Source organism: Coregonus lavaretus (assembly GCF_964263955.1).
Source record: "Coregonus lavaretus genome assembly, chromosome: 5".
NCBI lineage: Eukaryota > Metazoa > Chordata > Actinopteri > Salmoniformes > Salmonidae > Coregonus > Coregonus lavaretus.
The window spans coordinates 3,837,162-3,855,390 of NC_139992.1; the positions used below are offsets into that span (position 1 = coordinate 3,837,162).

General features: G+C 51.9%; 1 protein-coding gene across 1 annotated transcript; it reads left to right on the forward strand.

The window, feature by feature from the left end:
- Positions 1-2,448: 2,448 nt before the first annotated feature.
- LOC311129099 (uncharacterized protein) lies at positions 2,449-13,634 on the forward strand (the record flags this gene model as incomplete). Its single annotated transcript, XM_084161379.1, has 4 exons — positions 2,449-2,870; positions 6,839-7,074; positions 9,069-12,582; positions 13,107-13,634. The coding sequence occupies 3 exons, from the start codon at positions 2,449-2,451 to the stop codon at positions 12,563-12,565; spliced, it is 4,155 nt and encodes a 1,384-aa protein (XP_084017505.1). The 3' UTR covers positions 12,566-12,582; positions 13,107-13,634.
- Between the last annotated feature and the right edge of the window lie 4,595 nt (positions 13,635-18,229).

Below are 18,229 nucleotides of genomic sequence, written 5' to 3' on the forward strand. Positions count from 1 at the left end.
AACGCTACCTGCCCCAATGCATAGTGCCAACTGTAAGGTTTGGTGGAGGAGGAATAATGGTCTGGGGCTGTTTTCCATGGTTCGGGCTATGCCCCTTAGTTCCAGTGAAGGGAAATCTTAACGCTACAGCATACAATGACATTCTAGACGATTCTGTGCTTCCAACTTTGTGACAACAGTGGGGAAGTTCCTGTTTCAGCATGACAATGCCCCCGTGCACAAAGCGAGGTCCATACAGAAATGGTTTGTCGAGATCGGTGTGGAAGAACTTGACTGGCCTGCACAGAGCCCTGACATCAACCCCATCGAAAATCTTTGGGATGAATTGGAACGCAGACTGGTGTCCATATACTTTCGGTCATGTAGTGTAGCTACGTTGGTTCTGAGCTAGCTAGCTAACGCCTAACAATTTAGGCAGGCAGAGGGCCCCTTAAGCAGTGTACATATTGGACTACTTCACTAATGTTACTACTAGCTAAGTTAGTTAGCTAGTAAACAGATTTAGCTAACTAGCTACACAATAATCGTATGTCAAATGTATGGTATGATGTAGCTAGTTAATACTTTTCTCAAAATTTTTTAGTTAGCTAGCTACTTACAATAGAACATTCACGCTGGCAAGCTAGCTGAAATGACAATTTTCTTACAGTGCTGCTAGTCTACAGCTCATCCAAGCGTCCTCGGTTTCGGCTGGTTTCTACTATCTTTGTCATTTCGGGGTAGGTCATGTGATCAGACCGGCAGATCACGTGGTCGGGCCACTTGTGTGAATTTAGCACTACCCATCAGGTACATAACTAAATCCTTCCACCACGGGACCACATCACTTAAACAGATTCTACATGACTCAGTACCCTATACGTGCATTTGAGTTGAAAGAAGCTGATGTGATTGATTGGTTCATGTATTGATTTGATACATTATGGATTGATTGACTGAAGTAATATAGGGTAATGCACAATTCTTCCATAGACTAGTTATGTCTTGACAGAGGGCTTTCAACAAATACCCTAGATTTACTGGATGTCACAGATAATTACCAAATTCATGTTTTTTTTGTTTTTTTTATTACCTCATAGATAGTTCATAATAAAACAATAATTTAACTGTTAAAAACTTGAAAGTAGCTTTTTGAAAACAACTCTCTGAGCCTTGCATGCTTTCCTCACAACAGCGACTTTGTAAAAGGTTGGCTCTATTCTGCAGTAGCATTCCATCCTGATTCCTGCAGTAACAGCAGCCTGGGTTCTGTTTCATCACATCTGTTTAATAATAACCATGTGAGGTGTACTTAGACAGGAGTTCTGGAGCTCATCCACACCCTCCCTCCCTCCCTATCTTCCTCTCTTCCTCCCTCCCAGAGCCAGACCCTGGACAGGAGGGACCCAGGAGGGGTGTGAAAGCCTCAGTTATAGCATGCTGTGTGGATGAACTTTGACCCCAAACAAGCAATCCAACTCCTCCTCTCCTGGATCCTCTCGTTCCAATACGCTCTCTCTTCTTTTCTCTCCCTCCCTGTCTCCGACGCACCGCTCTGCTTCAATACACGCCCTGACATGCTGAGGGAGGGAGGGAGAGAGAGAGAGAGAGAGCGAGAGAGAGAGAGAAGGAGAGAGATCAGAGCAGCTGAGAGAGAGAGAGAGAAGGAGAGAGAGAGAGAGAGAGAGAGAGAGCAGCTGAGAGGGAGGGAGGGAGGGAGAGGGCGTGTGAAAGAGGAGGGAGGGAGGGAGGGAGAGAGAGAGAGCAGCTGAGAGGGAGGGAGGGAGGGAGGGAGGGGGCGTGTGAAAGAGGAGGGAATTCCATCTGAGCCAACTGTACAGAGAGGCAAGAAACTTTGAGCCAAATGGAAGAAGAGAAAGGAGAGGAAGCGTTCAGCAGCAGATACTATGGAGGGGAGGGAGAACACTAGGAGATCTTATCTGTGGTAAAGTGATCCCTCCTGGCAATCTCTCACGCTCTGACACGCTCTCTGTCTCTCTCTTTTTTCTCGCTCTCGCTCTCTCACTCTCAGACAGAGAAGAGGATCAGCGGTGGGAAAGACAGCGTCGGTACTGGAACCGTGTAGAAGCAGCAGCTCTGCTCATGGACCTTTTCCTTGTGTTTCTAACCTGAGGACCAGGTGGAAATGACAGACACACACTGATTGGCTGGAGGAACCTGTGGAGAGATTAAATTATCTTTCTCCACACACCTGAGTGTCCAGAGGACTGATCCAAGTTGACCACAGATCACTGGGAAGGATTAAGAGACTAGGATGGTATCTGGAGGAGCCACCAGATCTTAACATCTGACGCAGAACTTTCAGGACACTCAAGGAAAGTACCCTGTCACTGCCAGAGGTGTATAGTCCATTCAAATCAAAAACGAAACTGTAAGAGGAACTGGGGAGCGGAGTATGGGGTGTGGGACCTGTGGTGGAGTGACTCCTGGTTGGTTCCCAGGGGCCCGATGAGTGACAGTAGCCATAGCAGCAGCCTGCTCCGGGGCCGCCGCTTCTACTGTAGGGAATGGGCCCTGGAAAAGCTCAGGCGCTGTCTGGAGGCCAGGTCCACTCCCGGCCGGTCCCCGGGGGTCCTGGTGACTGGGGGCCCCGGGGCAGGGAAGACAGCCCTATGCACGGAGGCAGTATGGCCCACCTCGGATGCAGCGCTGGCGGTCGGGCTGGCACCCCGCTGCCTGGCGTTTCACTTCTGCCAGCGGGAGGACGGGAGGAGCGTTGCGGTGTGGAGGTTTGTCCTGGGCCTGGTGGATCAGCTGAGGGCCAGCCCCTTCCTCCCCCTGGGGTACAGGGACACACTGGACACCCCCTTGGTGGCTCCCGCCCTGGAGACCCTGCACTGCCAGAGGGACCCGGACGACACCTTCAAAAGGTCTGTACTCTTTACGCCCCCTAGCATCACCAACTTATCTAGACAGCTTTGTGATTTGCTCTGATGTGAATTCAATAAGTAATGATAATAATGTCTGTGGAAGTGACATTTCTATAGAGACATTTCAAACTCAAACATTGAGTCACTCAGATTGATAGAGGGATAAATACGTCTGGGAAATATACCCATTGTTTGATTTGACATAATAGTCACACTGTCACAGTAGCACATGAATAGTCATAGTAGCATGATGCATTTGGAAAGTGAAATAAATCACACAACCACCAAGCAGACCACTTCTCCTAGCTAACTGTCCTTGACTACTTCCTTCAGATAACAGGGAGTTTCCATTTACTTTCAGATTCCATTTAACACTGTACTTTTAAAAGCCTGTCACTGCTGGTTGCTGCTCAGTCAAACAAAGAAGTCCCACAGAAAAAAAGCTAGCGATTTGTTTACATATTCATCTATTTCTCCCCTAATAATACAAGCCATTCAGCGCTCTCACAATGGTCCTCCAGTCTGAATGAACGCTACACTGCTATTTACGACACGTCCTTTTAGAAACCAGAAACAAAGACGGGGGGAGAAAAAAAAATGCTTCCCTCGAGTCACAAAGACGGAGTCGTTGGTATCGCTTGGTGAGGTCACCATTCTCACGAGGACCCTCTGTCTGCCTGCCTCTGTCGTGCTGACTCTGGGGGATGATTGTGGACGGTGGAGGTACGGTCACGCTCTCTCCCTCTGTTTGCTGTGTCTCTGGTGTATAGGGCTACATTCCACATTGCCCTCGGACTGACCCATAGCCTGGAGGGAGCTGTGTGTGTGTTTGGAGCCTGAGTGAGAGAAAGTGGCTGCGGTTTGAGCCACTGTCATGTGAACACTAAACAGCGGTTCGAACAAACAGAGGAAACACGAGCTTGGAGTGACGGTGAAAGCACATGCAGAGGATCCTTAGTTTAGAACAGATTCTAGCGGTAGCCATTAGAGTCGTTAACGCCACATAGCCGCTTAGCTTACACTGTCAACAATCAACAGTGGCTAGTGGACCCAACCACCTCTAGGGAATTGCTTTATTACAAGGCTTTTCCACTGCCTTTCATACAGCTTTATTCTGTCGTAGAGTTCATACAGTTTGTCCTTAACTGTCCTTTTAACCACAAGGCTATTCTCTCTTATCTAACTGCTGTTCCACAAGGTTGGCCCGTAGCTAAAAGGGTCGGCAGTTTTAAATCACTTCTCTATACTTTGGACCAATTAGGGTTCACAGGGCCGGTGTTGTCAGGCTTGTCTCCACACCTTGTCCAATCACAGCAGGGCTGTGGGGTCAAAGGTCAGCCTTTCGGCCAGTACCACGAGGACAGGATGGGGCAGGATGCCCTGAGTCAATTAAAGGGCCATTAACCTGGTTCTGGGCACACACAGCATGTGCTCACACACACACACACACACACACACACACACACACACACACACACACAGCGTTTGTTCCTCTCTTTTATCATATCACTAAGGCACACAAACGTGCGATAAACCTGTAGCCTAAATGTTTTGGACTGGAGCCGACGTTGACATCCCCTGTCAAAAGGCACTAAGTGCTTTTACACAAAAACTTGAGCTGAGTGTATTGTTCAGTGTGAGTAATGAAAAAAGGACTGCAGCCTTTAAAATTGTGTTCGCTAGGCTATGTCTTATATTTACGATAGCTGACACCTTCCTCTGGAAACTTCTAAGAGGAGAGATCATCTAAGCAGTGTGAATCCATTGTTGTGAATGACCAAGTCTCTGTTCTTCTGCCTTCTAACACAGACTCAACCCATCAAACACTTTACATCGTTACACAACCTTTTTTAAATGTCACATGTATCCCTTCATTAGGTCTCTATCTCTGCCGCAGCATGTTGTTACCAGGGTGAGAGACGGTGTTTAAACAACATTTTTACATTTTTAGTCATTTTAGCAGACGCTCTTATCCAGAGCGACTTACAGTTAGTGAGTGCATAATTTTTTTTTCATACTGGTCCCCCCGTGGGAAACAAACCCACAACCCTGGCGTTGCAAACGCCATGCTCTACCAACTGAGCTACACGGGACTACGGTCATAATGTCATCACCCTCATTATGTTGCACACACACACACACACACACACACACACACACACACACACACACACACACACACACACACAGTACACACAAAGGGCCCAGGACTGAGTTGAGGTGATGGGGAAAGGATGTCCACAGTAGATATCCCCGTTCCTAGATAGGGCCTGCTGCTACATGGACTCAGGTGAGGTTAATAGTTTTGATAAGAAGGCTGTAGGAGGGCTGGCAGAGACTACAGTCCTGTTTCTGTGTGTGTGCCCAGGGCGGTACAGGAAATCACAGAGCTTCTTTAGACCTGAGTCACTGGATCACTCTACCGCCTAGGGAGACAGGGTGAGGGAGGGAGACAGGGTGAGGGAGGGAGACAAGGGTGAGGGAGGGAGACAGGGTGAGGGAGGGAGACAGGGTGAGGGAGGGAGACAAGGGTGAGGGAGGGAGACAGGGTGAGGGAGGGAGACAGGGTGAGGGAGGGAGACAGGGTGAGGGAGGGAGACAGGGTGAGGGAGGGAGACATGGTGAGGGAGGGAGACAGGGTGAGGGAGGGAGACAGGGTGAGGGAAGGAGACAAGGTGAGGGAAGGAGACAGGGTGAGGGGGGGAGACAGGGTGAGGGAGGGAGACAGGGTGAGGGAGGGAGACAGGGTGAGGGAGGGAGACAGGGTTAGGGAGAGCCAGGGTGAGGGAGGGAGACAAGGTGAGGGAGGGAGACAGGGTGAGGGAGGGAGACAGGGTGAGGGAGGGAGACAGGGTTAGGGAGGGAGACAGGGTGAGGGAGGGAGACAGGGTGAGGGAGGGAGACAGGGTGAGGGAGGGAGACAGGGTGAGGGAGGGAGACAGGGTGAGGGAGGGAGACATGGTGAGGGAGGGAGACAGGGTGAGGGAGGGAGACAGGGTGAGGGAGGGAGACAGGGTGAGGGAGGGAGACAGGGTGAGGGAGGGAGACAGGGTTAGGGAGAGCCAGGGTGAGGGAGGGAGACAAGGTGAGGGAGGGAGACAGGGTGAGGGAGGGAGACAGGGTGAGGGAGGGAGACAGGGTTAGGGAGGGAGACAGGGTGAGGGAGGGAGACAGGGTGAGGGAGGGAGACAGGGTGAGGGAGGGAGACAGGGTGAGGGAGGGAGACAGGGTTAGGGAGGGAGACAGGGTGAGGGAGGGAGACAAGGTGAGGGAGGGAGACAGGGTTAGGGAGGGAGACAGGGTGAGGGAGGGAGACAGGGTGAGGGAGGGAGACAGGGTGAGGGAAGGAGACAGGGTGAGGGAGGGAGACAGGGTGAGGGAGGGAGACAAGGTGAGGGAGGGAGACAGGGTGAGGGAAGGAGACAGGGTGAGGGAGGGAGACAGGGTGAGGGAGGGAGACAAGGTGAGGGAGGGAGACAGGGTGAGGGAGGGAGACAGGGTGAGGGAGGGAGACAGGGTGAGGGAAGGAGACAGGGTGAGGGAGGGAGACAGGGTGAGGGAGGGAGACAGGGTGAGGGAGGGAGACAGGGTTAGGGAGTGAGCCAGGGTGAGTGGGATGAAATGCTTGCCTGAGCAGGACAGATGTAACACTCATACCCTGGTGAATACAGAAACTGTTTCCTCAGAAAACCCCAATTCTATGACCACTTCCATTCAGCAGCCTTCATTATGTTTCACTACAGAAGCTTCAACCGTCGACATTCCTGTTCAGACAGTCACTGAATGATGCAATTATGTATACTACTACAGCTAAGTTCCATTTAATAAACCTCTCTCTCTCTCTCTCTCTCTCTCTCTCTCTCTCTCTCTCTCTCTCTCTCTCTCTCTCTCTCTCTCTCTCTCTCTCTCTCTCTCTCTCTCTCTCTCTCTCTCTCTCTCTCTCTCTCTCTCTCTCTCTCTCTCTCTAGGGCGGTGTTATTGCCTTTGCTGGACCTCCCTCCCCCAGAGCAGCCCTTGTTTCTGGTTGTGGACTCCCTGGACTCGGGGTGTGGGGCCGGTGAGGGGTCCAGCGGTGTTGGGGCCCCAGGGAGGAGCAGCTCTATCTCGGAGCTCCTGTCCAGTCACCAGCACCTCTTCCCCAGCTGGCTGCTCCTGGTCTGCTCTGTACGCAGACAGAACAAGGCTGTCTGTAAGATGTTCTCAGGTATGTCTGGACTGACTCAGCTCTTCCTTTGCATATGGAGTGAGCTGGCCTGTGTTTGAAAGCACCTCTCTCAAGTCAGGCTTTTCTACAAGCCTATAGCATGGACAATATCTCAAGTCAGGCTTTTCTACAGGCCTATAGCATGGACAATATCTCAAGTCAGGCTTTTCTACAAAAGGTAAACAAAACAAAAATACATTTGAATGTCATTAGAATGTGGGTAGTGTTAGAAAATGCTAATTTTAATCAACTGTGACGTGATCAGGAACAAAGCAGCGAGGGACAAACCATTGTATTCCTGTCCTTGTCAGGCGTGCTGAATGCCGGTTATATTATACTGCCCACACAGGACCACATTAGTTTTAACAAAGCACAGAAAACCCACACTCTCATTATCACAGGGTGGGTGACATCTGAAGACGTCTTTGCTGGAGAGGAGATAGAGATTCTATTTCCAACACAATCCTGCTTAACACCATTAAATACTGTAGCGCTCTGTCACCAACACAATCCTCCTTAACACCATTAAATACTGTAGCGCTCTGACACCAACACAATCCTGCTTAAAACCATTAAATACTGTAGCGCTCTGACACCAACACAATCCTGCTTAATACCACTAAATACTGTAGCGCTCTGACACCAACACAATCCTGCTTAACACCATTAAATACTGTAGCGCTCTGACACCAACACAATCCTGCTTAACACCATTAAATACTGTAGCGCTCTGACACCAACACAATCCTGCTTAACACCATTAAATACTGTAGCTCTCTGACACCAACACAATCCTGCTTAACACCATTAAATACTGTAGCGCTCTGACACCAACACAATCCTGCTTAACACCATTAAATACTGTAGCGCTCTGACACCAACACAATCCTGCTTAACACCATTAAATACTGTAGCGCTCTGACACCAACACAATCCTGCTTAACACCATTAAATACTGTAGCGCTCTGACACCAACACAATCCTGCTTAACACCATTAAATACTGTAGCGCTCTGACACCAACACAATTCTGCTTAACACCATTAAATACTGTAGCTCTCTGGCACCAACACAATCCTGCTTAATACCACTAAATACTGTAGCGCTCTGACACCACCAGTGAAAATGGAAGTGTGAATCCACTGCAGGATATGGCATTTATATATATATATATATATATATATATATATATATATATATATATATATATATATATATACACTACATGACCAAATGTATGTGGACACCTGCTCGTCGAACATCTCATTCCAAAATCATGGGCTTTAATAACCCAATTAACCTATTTCATGAAGCTTCCATCAAACAGTTATTGTGCTGACGTTGCTTCCAGAGGTAGTTTGGAACTCGGTAGTGAGTGTTGCAACTGAAGACAGCACTCGGCGGTCCCGTTCTGTGAGCTTGTGTGACCTACCACTTTGCGGCTGAGCCGTTGTTGCTCTTAGAAGTTTCCACTTCACACTAACAGCACTTACAGTTGATCGGGGCAGCTCTAGCAGGGCAGAAATTTGACAAACTGACACCTTGGAAAGGTGGCATCCTATGACAGGGCCACGTTGAAAGTCACTGAGCTCTTCAGTAAGGCCATTCTACTGCCAATGTTTGTCTATGGATATTGCATGGTTTCGATTTGATACACCTGTCAGCAACGGGTGTGGCTGAAACAGCCAAATGTAGTAATTTGAAGGGGTGCCCACATACCTATGTATATATAGTGTATATATATATCCCTCTGGCCTGACTGCAGTTGAATGCTACCCCATACACATTATATTATTCTGTCTTTGCAGGGAAGTCCAATACCTCTACCTAAAATAGAAAAACAATCTCAAATTACAATAAGTGAGTTTCAATAAGTCTCTGTCTCTCTGTCTCTGTCTCTCTGTCTCTGTCTCTCTGTCTCTGTCTCTCTCTCTGTCTCTGTCTCTCTCTCTCTCTCTCTCTCTCTCTCTCTCTCTCTCTCTCTCTCTCCTCCAGGTTTCCGTAAACTGTGTCTGGACGACCTGCGGAAGCCGGCTCCGGTGCGTGACGTGCAGCAGTACATCCTGCGGAGGCTGGACCAGGAAGGGGCGCTCCGCCGTCAGCTGACCCCTGAGACGGCCGACATGCTCAACCTGCTGCACATCAAGAGTGGCGGTTGCTTCCTGTTCCTGGAGCAGGTGCTGGACGGCGTGACGGGGGCCCTGGTGGGGCTCCGGGAGATCCGAGACATCCCCGGGACCCTCAACGGCCTCTACCTGTGGCTCTGCCAGAGACTCTTCCCCAGGGGCCTGTTCCTCCAGGTCAGGCCCCTCCTCAACACCCTCCTGGCCTCCCCTAGGCCCCTCACCACCCAGGAGATCTACACCGCCACCTGGACCCAGGACATGTCCCTCAGCCCTCTGGACTTCCAGAGCAGGCTAAAGGATCTGTCCACGCTGCTCATTGATGGGCCGGGAGGCAGCAAGCTTCTGTTCCATGCTAGTTTTGCAGAGTGGCTGACGGACGTGAAGTACTGCACCCAGAGGTATCTTTGTAGCATGTCTGAGGGTCACACCATGCTGGCCATGGCTCTCACCCTGCGCGCCCCACACCTTAACACCGAGGACACCTGTCAGATGGGCTCGCACCTGATCAGCTCAGGCATGCACAAGGACAACCCTGCCTTCCTGGCCCTGTGGCTCTTGTGGGCTGATGTGCCCCCTCTGGCTAGCTCCTCTCACCCCTCTTCCCCTGCTTCTCAGCCCCCTGTCCTGGTCAGGCAGGAGGTCCTCCAGCTGCTGATGAAGAGCGGGGTGTTCCCTCCCTCCTGCACCCCAGACAGAGGTCCCAGCATGGGGGTACACTGTGCAGGACGAGGGGGGACCATCGTCCGGCGGGCGCTGGAGAGGCAGGACTCAGTGAGGGTGCTCTTGGACAGCGGGGTCAGTGTGAACCGGACCGACCCCACAGACGGACGCACCTTGCTGGCCAGTGCGGCCCAAGCAGGCTCAGCCGACGTGGCCGACCTGCTCCTGTCCAGAGGGGCTGACCCTCTGATCAGTGACCACCAGGGCCAGACTCCCCTGACGCTGTCTGCCAGGCACGGCCATGTTAGGGTGCTAGGGATGCTGCTGGACTGGGCCAGGGGTCAGGAGCCGGAGACCGCCGTGAGGATGGTGGAACACGCGGACAGCGAGGGCTGGACAGCCTTACGGTCAGCGGCCTGGGGTGGTCACACTGAGGCAGTGCACCTGCTGCTAGATGCGGGGGCGGACGTGGACGGTTGTGATGCGGAGGGCCGGTCGGCGCTAAGGGCGGCAGCCTGGGGGGGTCACGAGGAGATCCTCCTCACGCTGCTGGACCACAGGGTACAGGTGGAAAAGGCAGACCGGGAGGGCCGCACGCCGCTGATCGCCGCCGCCTACATGGGCCACCGGGAGGCGGTAGAGATCCTGCTAGACCACGGGGCGGAGGTCGACTTGGCCGATGGAGATGGACGTACTGCCCTGTCTGTGGCTGCCCTCTGTGTGCGCACAACAGCCGGGGTCAAAGGTTATGGAGACGTGGCCAGCCTGCTGTTGGAGCGAGGGGCTGACCCAGGGCACAGGGACCGGGATGGGATGACCCCTCTGCTGCTGGCGGCGTATGAAGGTCATGAGGAGGTGGTAGAACTATTGTTAGAGGCCGGGGCTGATGTAGACGAGAGCGCCGGGCCTGACGCCGCCACCTCTCCTGCTGTCACCCCGCTTTTGGCGGCTGCCGCCATGGGCCATACTAAGACAGTGGGCAGGGTGCTTTTCTGGGGCGCGGCGGTGGATAGCATCGACGGGGAGGGTCGTACAGCTCTGAGCCTGGCAGCAGCACGGGGCAGCGTGGAGGTGGTCAGCGCTCTCCTGGACCGAGGGCTGGATGAGACCCATAAAGACGATCTGGGCTGGACCCCGCTGCACGCCGCCGCCTGCGAGGGCCACCGGGGGGTCTGTGCCGTCCTGACGGAGCGTGGGAGCATGGCGCGGGTCGGAGAGATGGACATCGAGGGACGGACACCCCTCATACTGGCCGCGCAGGAGGGCCACAGTGCCACGGTGAGGCTCCTGCTGGACCGCCGCTCACCCATCGACCACCGGGCGTACGACGGCCACTCTGCACTGAGCGCCGCCGCCCTGGAGGGCCACGCTGAGGTGGTGGAGCTACTGATGAGGCGGGGCACGGACACGGACGTACGGGACGCAGAGGGCCGCCCGCTGCTCTATCTCCTGGTGCTGGAGGGCCATCTGGACATGGCTGCCCTCCTCATGGAGAAAGGGGGCGTGCCCCTGGAGTCCCGGGACGGGGAGGGGCGCACGGCGCTACACGTGGCCTCCTGGCAGGGCAACCTGGAGGCGGTGGGGCTGCTGGTGAGCCATGGGGCGGACGCTAACGCCCAGGACGGGGAGGGACGACCTCCCCTGCACTCTGTAGCCTGGCGGGGTCATGTGGAGCCTGGCCGTCTGCTCCTGGAGGTCAGGGGAGTCAACGTGGATCTGGCCTGCCACCAGCAGGGGGCCACGGCACTGAGCATTGCGGCTCAGGAGGGCCACGCCAACATCGTGGCTATGCTGCTGGAGAGAGGGGCCAACCCTGACCACATAGACAAGTACGGCCGCAGCCCCGTCAAGGTGGCCGGGAAGAGGGGCCACTTCACCATCGTCAGGCTGCTGGAGAGCTACGGAGCCAAACCGTATCCAGGCCTTCTGCGCCAATCGAACACCCGGTCACCCCAGTCATCCACTATGAAAAGCCCGTACTCAGCCTGCTCAGGGAGTAACGGGGCCACCACCTCCACCTCCTCAGCCTCGGCCTCCTGCTCCCCAGGCTCCACGGCCGATCGCTTCCACTCCAACCAGAGCTCCCAGACATCCTCCTCCACAGCCCACTCCCTGGCCACGATGCAGACCGTCCCCGCTGACAGCCTCTCTTTCACCCAGCAGATCCAGCAGCACTCCCTCCCCCGCAGCCGCTCCCGCCCCTCCACCCTGCCCCCGCCCGGCTCCGCCCATGGCAGCCTGCACGACAGCAGCCGCATGGCCCGGTGCCCCATGGCCAGTCCTCCTCCACCCACTCTCTGCACAGTCACGGCCATGGTGCATGACTCCGAACAGCCTTACCCAAGAGGGTTCGACTATCCCAGTAAACACAAACCCCCCAGCCTGATCCAGGAGGAGAGGCCTCAGTACGGAGCGGGGAGGTGGAACTCTGTCATGGCTTCTCTAGGGGTGACGCCTGGACAAGATGGCCCCAAAAACAGGGACAGTCCCCCTACGGGCTACCCTTACCAGCTCCAGAGCCCTTCCCAGAGAGGGACATGGGAGGAGAACCAGAAGATGTCCCTATCCCCCACTACTGCCTTATCTGCTGACTCCACGGTGGTCATGACGACCACGGACCCCCAGCTCAACCTCAAACAGGCCATCAAGCTGCAGTTTGAAGGGCCCAGCAGCGCTGCCTTATACAAGAGGGAGACGCCTCTGTGAACTACTGACACCTACGGGTGAGTACTGACTGTCGCCAAAGAAAGGGAGTAGATTAGCTTTAAAAACTAGCATTAGGGAAAGGGACTAAATGTGTTCAATGCTGTGGAGCAGAGGTTTAAAAAGTATAGTCCAGACAAAGGGACCCAGGTGTGTAGGCAATCATTCATTGTGTGAGTCTTCAGAGATGCTGAATGTAGAGTGCTGTTATGTCAGAAATTAATTCTCACTAACCTCCTACTCAAAAGCAACCGTTATTTGAACTCCAGTTGGCCGTACTTTCTGTCCGTTTTCTATTTCATCATATGGATCTTCCCCAGAGTGAATATCAAGTATGGTATTATGTAAAACCGCCTTTAAAACCAGAATTGGTCCATTACACGTGGACTCTCAAGGATGGCACGTCCCAAACCATAAAACCAGCAGCCACAGTGTCCTGTCAGCAGTGTCCTGTCAGCAGTGTCCTGTCAGCAGTGTCCTGTCCTTTCAGGTGGTACATTTGGAGGAATGTTTGGAATTTTAATGACAGCTTTCTCTGTTTTAGGTTCTAGGTGGACGGGGACATTTTGGGAGTTCAAGAGGCCATTTTCAGAGTGGATAATGGCTCTTACGGGGCAGATGATCTCTCCCTCCACCCTCTGGTCATCCCACCCAGGGCTGTAACTAGGGTTTGAGTTTTAGTGAGGTCCGGAACAGAAGGGGTGGGGGGTGGGGGGGGATGACAAACCTATAAAATGCTATTTGGAGAACAGCACAAACAAGCAGAAATGCCCCCAGTCATTATCACCTTGGCTGCTGTAGGTTCATTCACCTCAGTCCATCTACAAAGGCATAGACTATTAGCTATACAGTTTTAATGTTATACCCCTGAAAGAGGAGAAATATGAGAAATGATTCACACTGACACATAGCATCAGCGACAAAACGAAAACGTATATGATGTTTTTAGAGCTGTACTGTTTCATTTTAATGTTGGCCGAATGGGAACATAGGCCATGTGCAGATGTTCATATTTATTTTTTACTTGTTTGATAAGATTAGTAAAGATTCCCCAAAGTTTGGGAACCACTGTACTAACCTCTCTGGCTGCTTCCTCTCTCTCTGTCTCCTCTTCTTCCTCCTGCATGCATTGCAGCCTGCCTCAGCCTCACTACTGAGCACCACATCACTGTCTGCCTCAGTAGCCTCACTACTGAGCACCACATCACTGTCTGTCTCAGCCTCACTACTGAGCGCCACATCACTGTCTGCCTCAGCCTCACTACTGAGCACCACATCACTGTCTGCCTCAGCCTCACTACTGAGCACCACATTACTGTCTGCCTCAGCCTCACTACTGAGCACCACATCACTGTCTGTCTCAGTAGCCTCACTACTGAGCACCACATCACTGTCTGTCTCAGCCTCACTACTGAGCACCACATCACTGTCTGCCTCAGCCTCACTACTGAGCACCACATCACTGTCTGTCTCAGCCTCACTACTGAGCACCACATCACAGTCTGTCTCAGTAGCCTCACTACTGAGCACCACATCACTGTCTGTCTCAGCCTCACTACTGAGCACCACATCACTGTCTGCCTCAGTAGCCTCACTACTGAGCACCACATCACTGTCTGCCTCATTAGCCTCACTACTGAGCACCACATCACTGTCTGCCTCAGACTCACTACTGAGCACCACATCACTGTCTGCCTCAGCCTCACTACTGAGCACCACATCATTGTCTGCCTCAGTAGCCTCACTACTGAGCACCACATCACTGTCTGCCTCAGCCTCACTACTGAGCACCACATCATTGTCTGCCTCAGTAGCCTCACTACTGAGCACCACATCACTGTCTGCCTCAGTAGCCTCACTACTGAGCACCACATCACTGTCTGCCTCAGCCTCACTACTGAGCACCACATCACTGTCTGTCTCAGCCTCACTACTGAGCACCACATCACAGTCTGTCTCAGTAGCCTCACTACTGAGCACCACATCACTGTCTGCCTCAGTAGCCTCACTACTGAGCACCACATCACTGTCTGTCTCAGTAGCCTCACTACTGAGCACCAAATCAGTCTGCCTCAGCCTCACTACTGAGCACCACATCAGTCTGTCTCAGCCTCACTACTGAGCACCACATCAGTCTGTCTCAGTAGCCTCACTACTGAGCACCACATCAGTCTGCCTCAGTAGCCTCACTACTGAGCACCACATCAGTCTGTCTCAGTAGCCTCACTACTGAGCACCACATCACTGTCTGTCTCAGTAGCCTCACTACTGAGCACCACATCACTGTCTGCCTCAGTAGCCTCACTACTGAGCACCACATCAGTCTGTCTCAGTAGCCTGCTCTCTGTAAAGAAAAGTTATTATGAGAACTTAGTAGCCTATTTTTCTGCTTCTGCTGAGGTCAGGCTCTGTTTAACGTTAACTTCATACTTCATCCTTCTAGCTGGCTAAGTAATACTAGCCAGAGCCCTTTAACGTTACTGCAATAGAAGTCTATGCCGGCAGACTGACATATCTATTAATGGCTAGTGGATTAAAAAAAGCATAGACAGAGACAGGCCAGAGACAGAGACAGAGACAGAGAAAGACCAGAGACGGAGACAGACCAGAGAGAGACCAGAGACAGGCCAGAGACAGAGACAGAGACAGAGAAAGACCAGAGACGGAGACAGACCAGAGACAGACCAGAGACAGAGACAGACCAGAGACAGACCAGAGACAGAGAAAGACCAGAGACAGACCAGAGACAGACCAGAGACAGAGACAGAGACAGAGACAGACCAGAGAAAGAGACAGACCAGAGAAAGAGACAGACCAGAGACAGACCAGAGAAAGAGACAGACCAGAGAAAGAGACAGACCAGAGACAGACCAGAGACAGACCAGAGAAAGAGACAGACCAGAGAAAGAGACAGACCAGAGAAAGAGACAGACCAGAGAAAGAGACAGACCAGAGAAAGAGACAGACCAGAGAAAGAGACAGACCAGAGACAGACCAGAGACAGACCAGAGACAGACCAGAGACAGACCAGAGAAAGAGACAGACCAGAGAAAGAGACAGACCAGAGACAGACCAGAGACAGACCAGAGACAGACCAGAGACAGAGACAGACCAGAGACAGACCAGAGAAAGAGACAGACCAGAGAAAGAGACAGACCAGAGACAGACCAGAGACAGACCAGAGACAGACCAGAGAAAGACAGACCAGAGAAAGAGACAGACCAGAGACAGACCAGAGACAGAGACAGACCAGAGACAGACCAGAGACAGAGACAGACCAGAAACAGACCAGAGACAGAGAGACAGACCAGAGACAGACCAGAGACAGAGACAGACCAGAGAGTGTGTGACAGCTCTGTGACACAAAGTGACACACACATACTTTCCCCCTTTAGAAAGACAGCTCTTATTGATTCACCTCTGGTTTAAGGCTGTATCTCTGTAGGCCCAACACAAGGCTGTGGGTTACACCATGGTTTGATGCTAAAACCAATCATCAATGGACTTCTTCAGAAGCAGAAACCAAACATTTCTAATCTACGATCAAAAGCCTTCATCAAACCCACCACAGTGGTGTAATAGAGTAACAGACTCTTGTGAAAGGGCTCTCACTCAGACAAGACCAAATGGGCATGCAGACCCACAACAACCCACTCTCACAGGACCTAAGATTGGTTTTATGCGGGAGCTCTTTTTCACGCCCATGCTGCTTTAAAAGCAAAGATTATACTGTCTGTATGAGGGCACTTACACCTATCTATACAGCAGTATGTGGACACCCCTTCAAATTAGTGGATTCAGCTATTTTAGCCACACCCGTTGCTGACTGGTGTATAAAATCGAGCACACCGCCATGCAATCTCCATAGACAAACAGTGGCAGTAGAATGGCCTTACTGAAGAGCTCAGTGACTTTCAACGTGGCACCGTCAGTTCGTCAAATTTCTGCCCTGCTAGAGCTGCCTGGTCAACTGTAAGTGCTGTTATTGTGAAGTGGAAATGTCTAAGAGCAACAACGGCTCAGCCGTGAAATGGTAGGCCAAACAAGCTCACAGGACCGTCGAGTGCTGAAGCGCGTAGCGCCTAGAAATCATCTGTCCTTGGTTGCAACACTCACTATTGAGTTCCAAACTGCCTCTGGAAGCAACGTCAGCACAAGAACTGTTCGTTGGGAGCTTCATGAAATGGGTTTCCATGGCCGAGCAGCCGCACACAAGCCTATGATCACCATGCGCAATGCCAAGCGTCGGCTGGGGTGGTGTAAAGCTTTCCGCCATTGGACTCTGGAAACGTGTTCACTGGAGTGATGAATCACGGTTCACCATCTGGCAGTCCGACAGACAAATCTGGGTTTGGCGGATGCCAGGAGAACGCTAGTTGCCCCAATGGATAGTGCCAACTGTAAGGAGGAGGAATAATGGTCTGGGCTGTTTTCCATGGTTCGGGCTAGGCCCCTTAGTTCCAGTGAAGGGAAATCTTAATGCTACAGCATTCAATGACATTCTAGACGATTCTGTGCTTCCAACTTTGTGGCAACAGTTTGGGGAAGGCCCTTTCCTGTTTTAGCATGACAATGCCCCCGTCCACAAAGTGAGGTCCATACAGAAATGGTTTGTCGAGATCAGTATGGAAGAACTTGACTGGCCTGCACAGAGCCCTGACCTCAACCCCATTGAACACCTTTGGGATGAATTGGAACGCAGACTGCGAGCCAGGCCTAATCGCCCAACATCAGTGCCCGACCTCACTAATGCTCTTGTGGCTGAATGGAAGCAAGTCCCCGCAGCAATGTTCCAACATCTAGTGGAAAGCCTTTCCAGAAGAGTGGAGGCTGTTATAGCAACAAAGGGGGGGGGGACCAACTCCATATTAATGCCCATGATATTGGAATGAGATGTTCGATGTTCGATACTTTAGGCCATGTAGTGTATGATGCCTTGATCTTTGGCAAAGCTTTACTCTGTCTATGTTTTAACCCGGGACATGGCAGGTATTGTGTTTACCAGCTTGGAGTCTGTCAACATTTATCTATGGCGGCCGCTGGCCAAACAAACCAGCAGAAAACACAACTGGCAAAGCCTGACCTAGCCTACAGTCAGCAACACTGTTCAAACGCTGCTGGGTCACTGAGTGACGCTGTCGGAATGGACTGCTAATGATGACTTGGACCGTAAATACAAAGATAGATTAGAAAGAGAGAGAAGCTGGGAGTGAGTAGCCAGCTATTCATTTAAAATCCATGATCCGGCCTAAGTACTTCCATTTGTTTGTGTTGGTATTTTTCATTTTGTTCATATTTAATGGCATAATGGCATGAATTAAAATTGCAGACGTGCTGTAACTAATGTCAAACAGTGTTTGAGGTGTTGTGTGCATTCGTTTGTTGTGTGTGTGTGTGTGTGTGTGTGTGTGTGTGGGCCTGTACTCTAGGTGTAGAGCTTGCACCTGTGGAAATAGCCAGAGGTGTTATAGATAGCATGTTTATGTCACACAGACAGAGATGAAAGAGACTAGGTTTGCTCACAGACCAGCTGACATCAGGTCAGGAAAACTCTGCTGCCCTGAAAGCAGGCTTATCTTCAGCTACAAAGAGAGAGAGAACACAGCCTTCATTCCACTGACCTGGGTAGAAAGAGAAATAGACATGCCAGTTTGATTAACGCCTGTG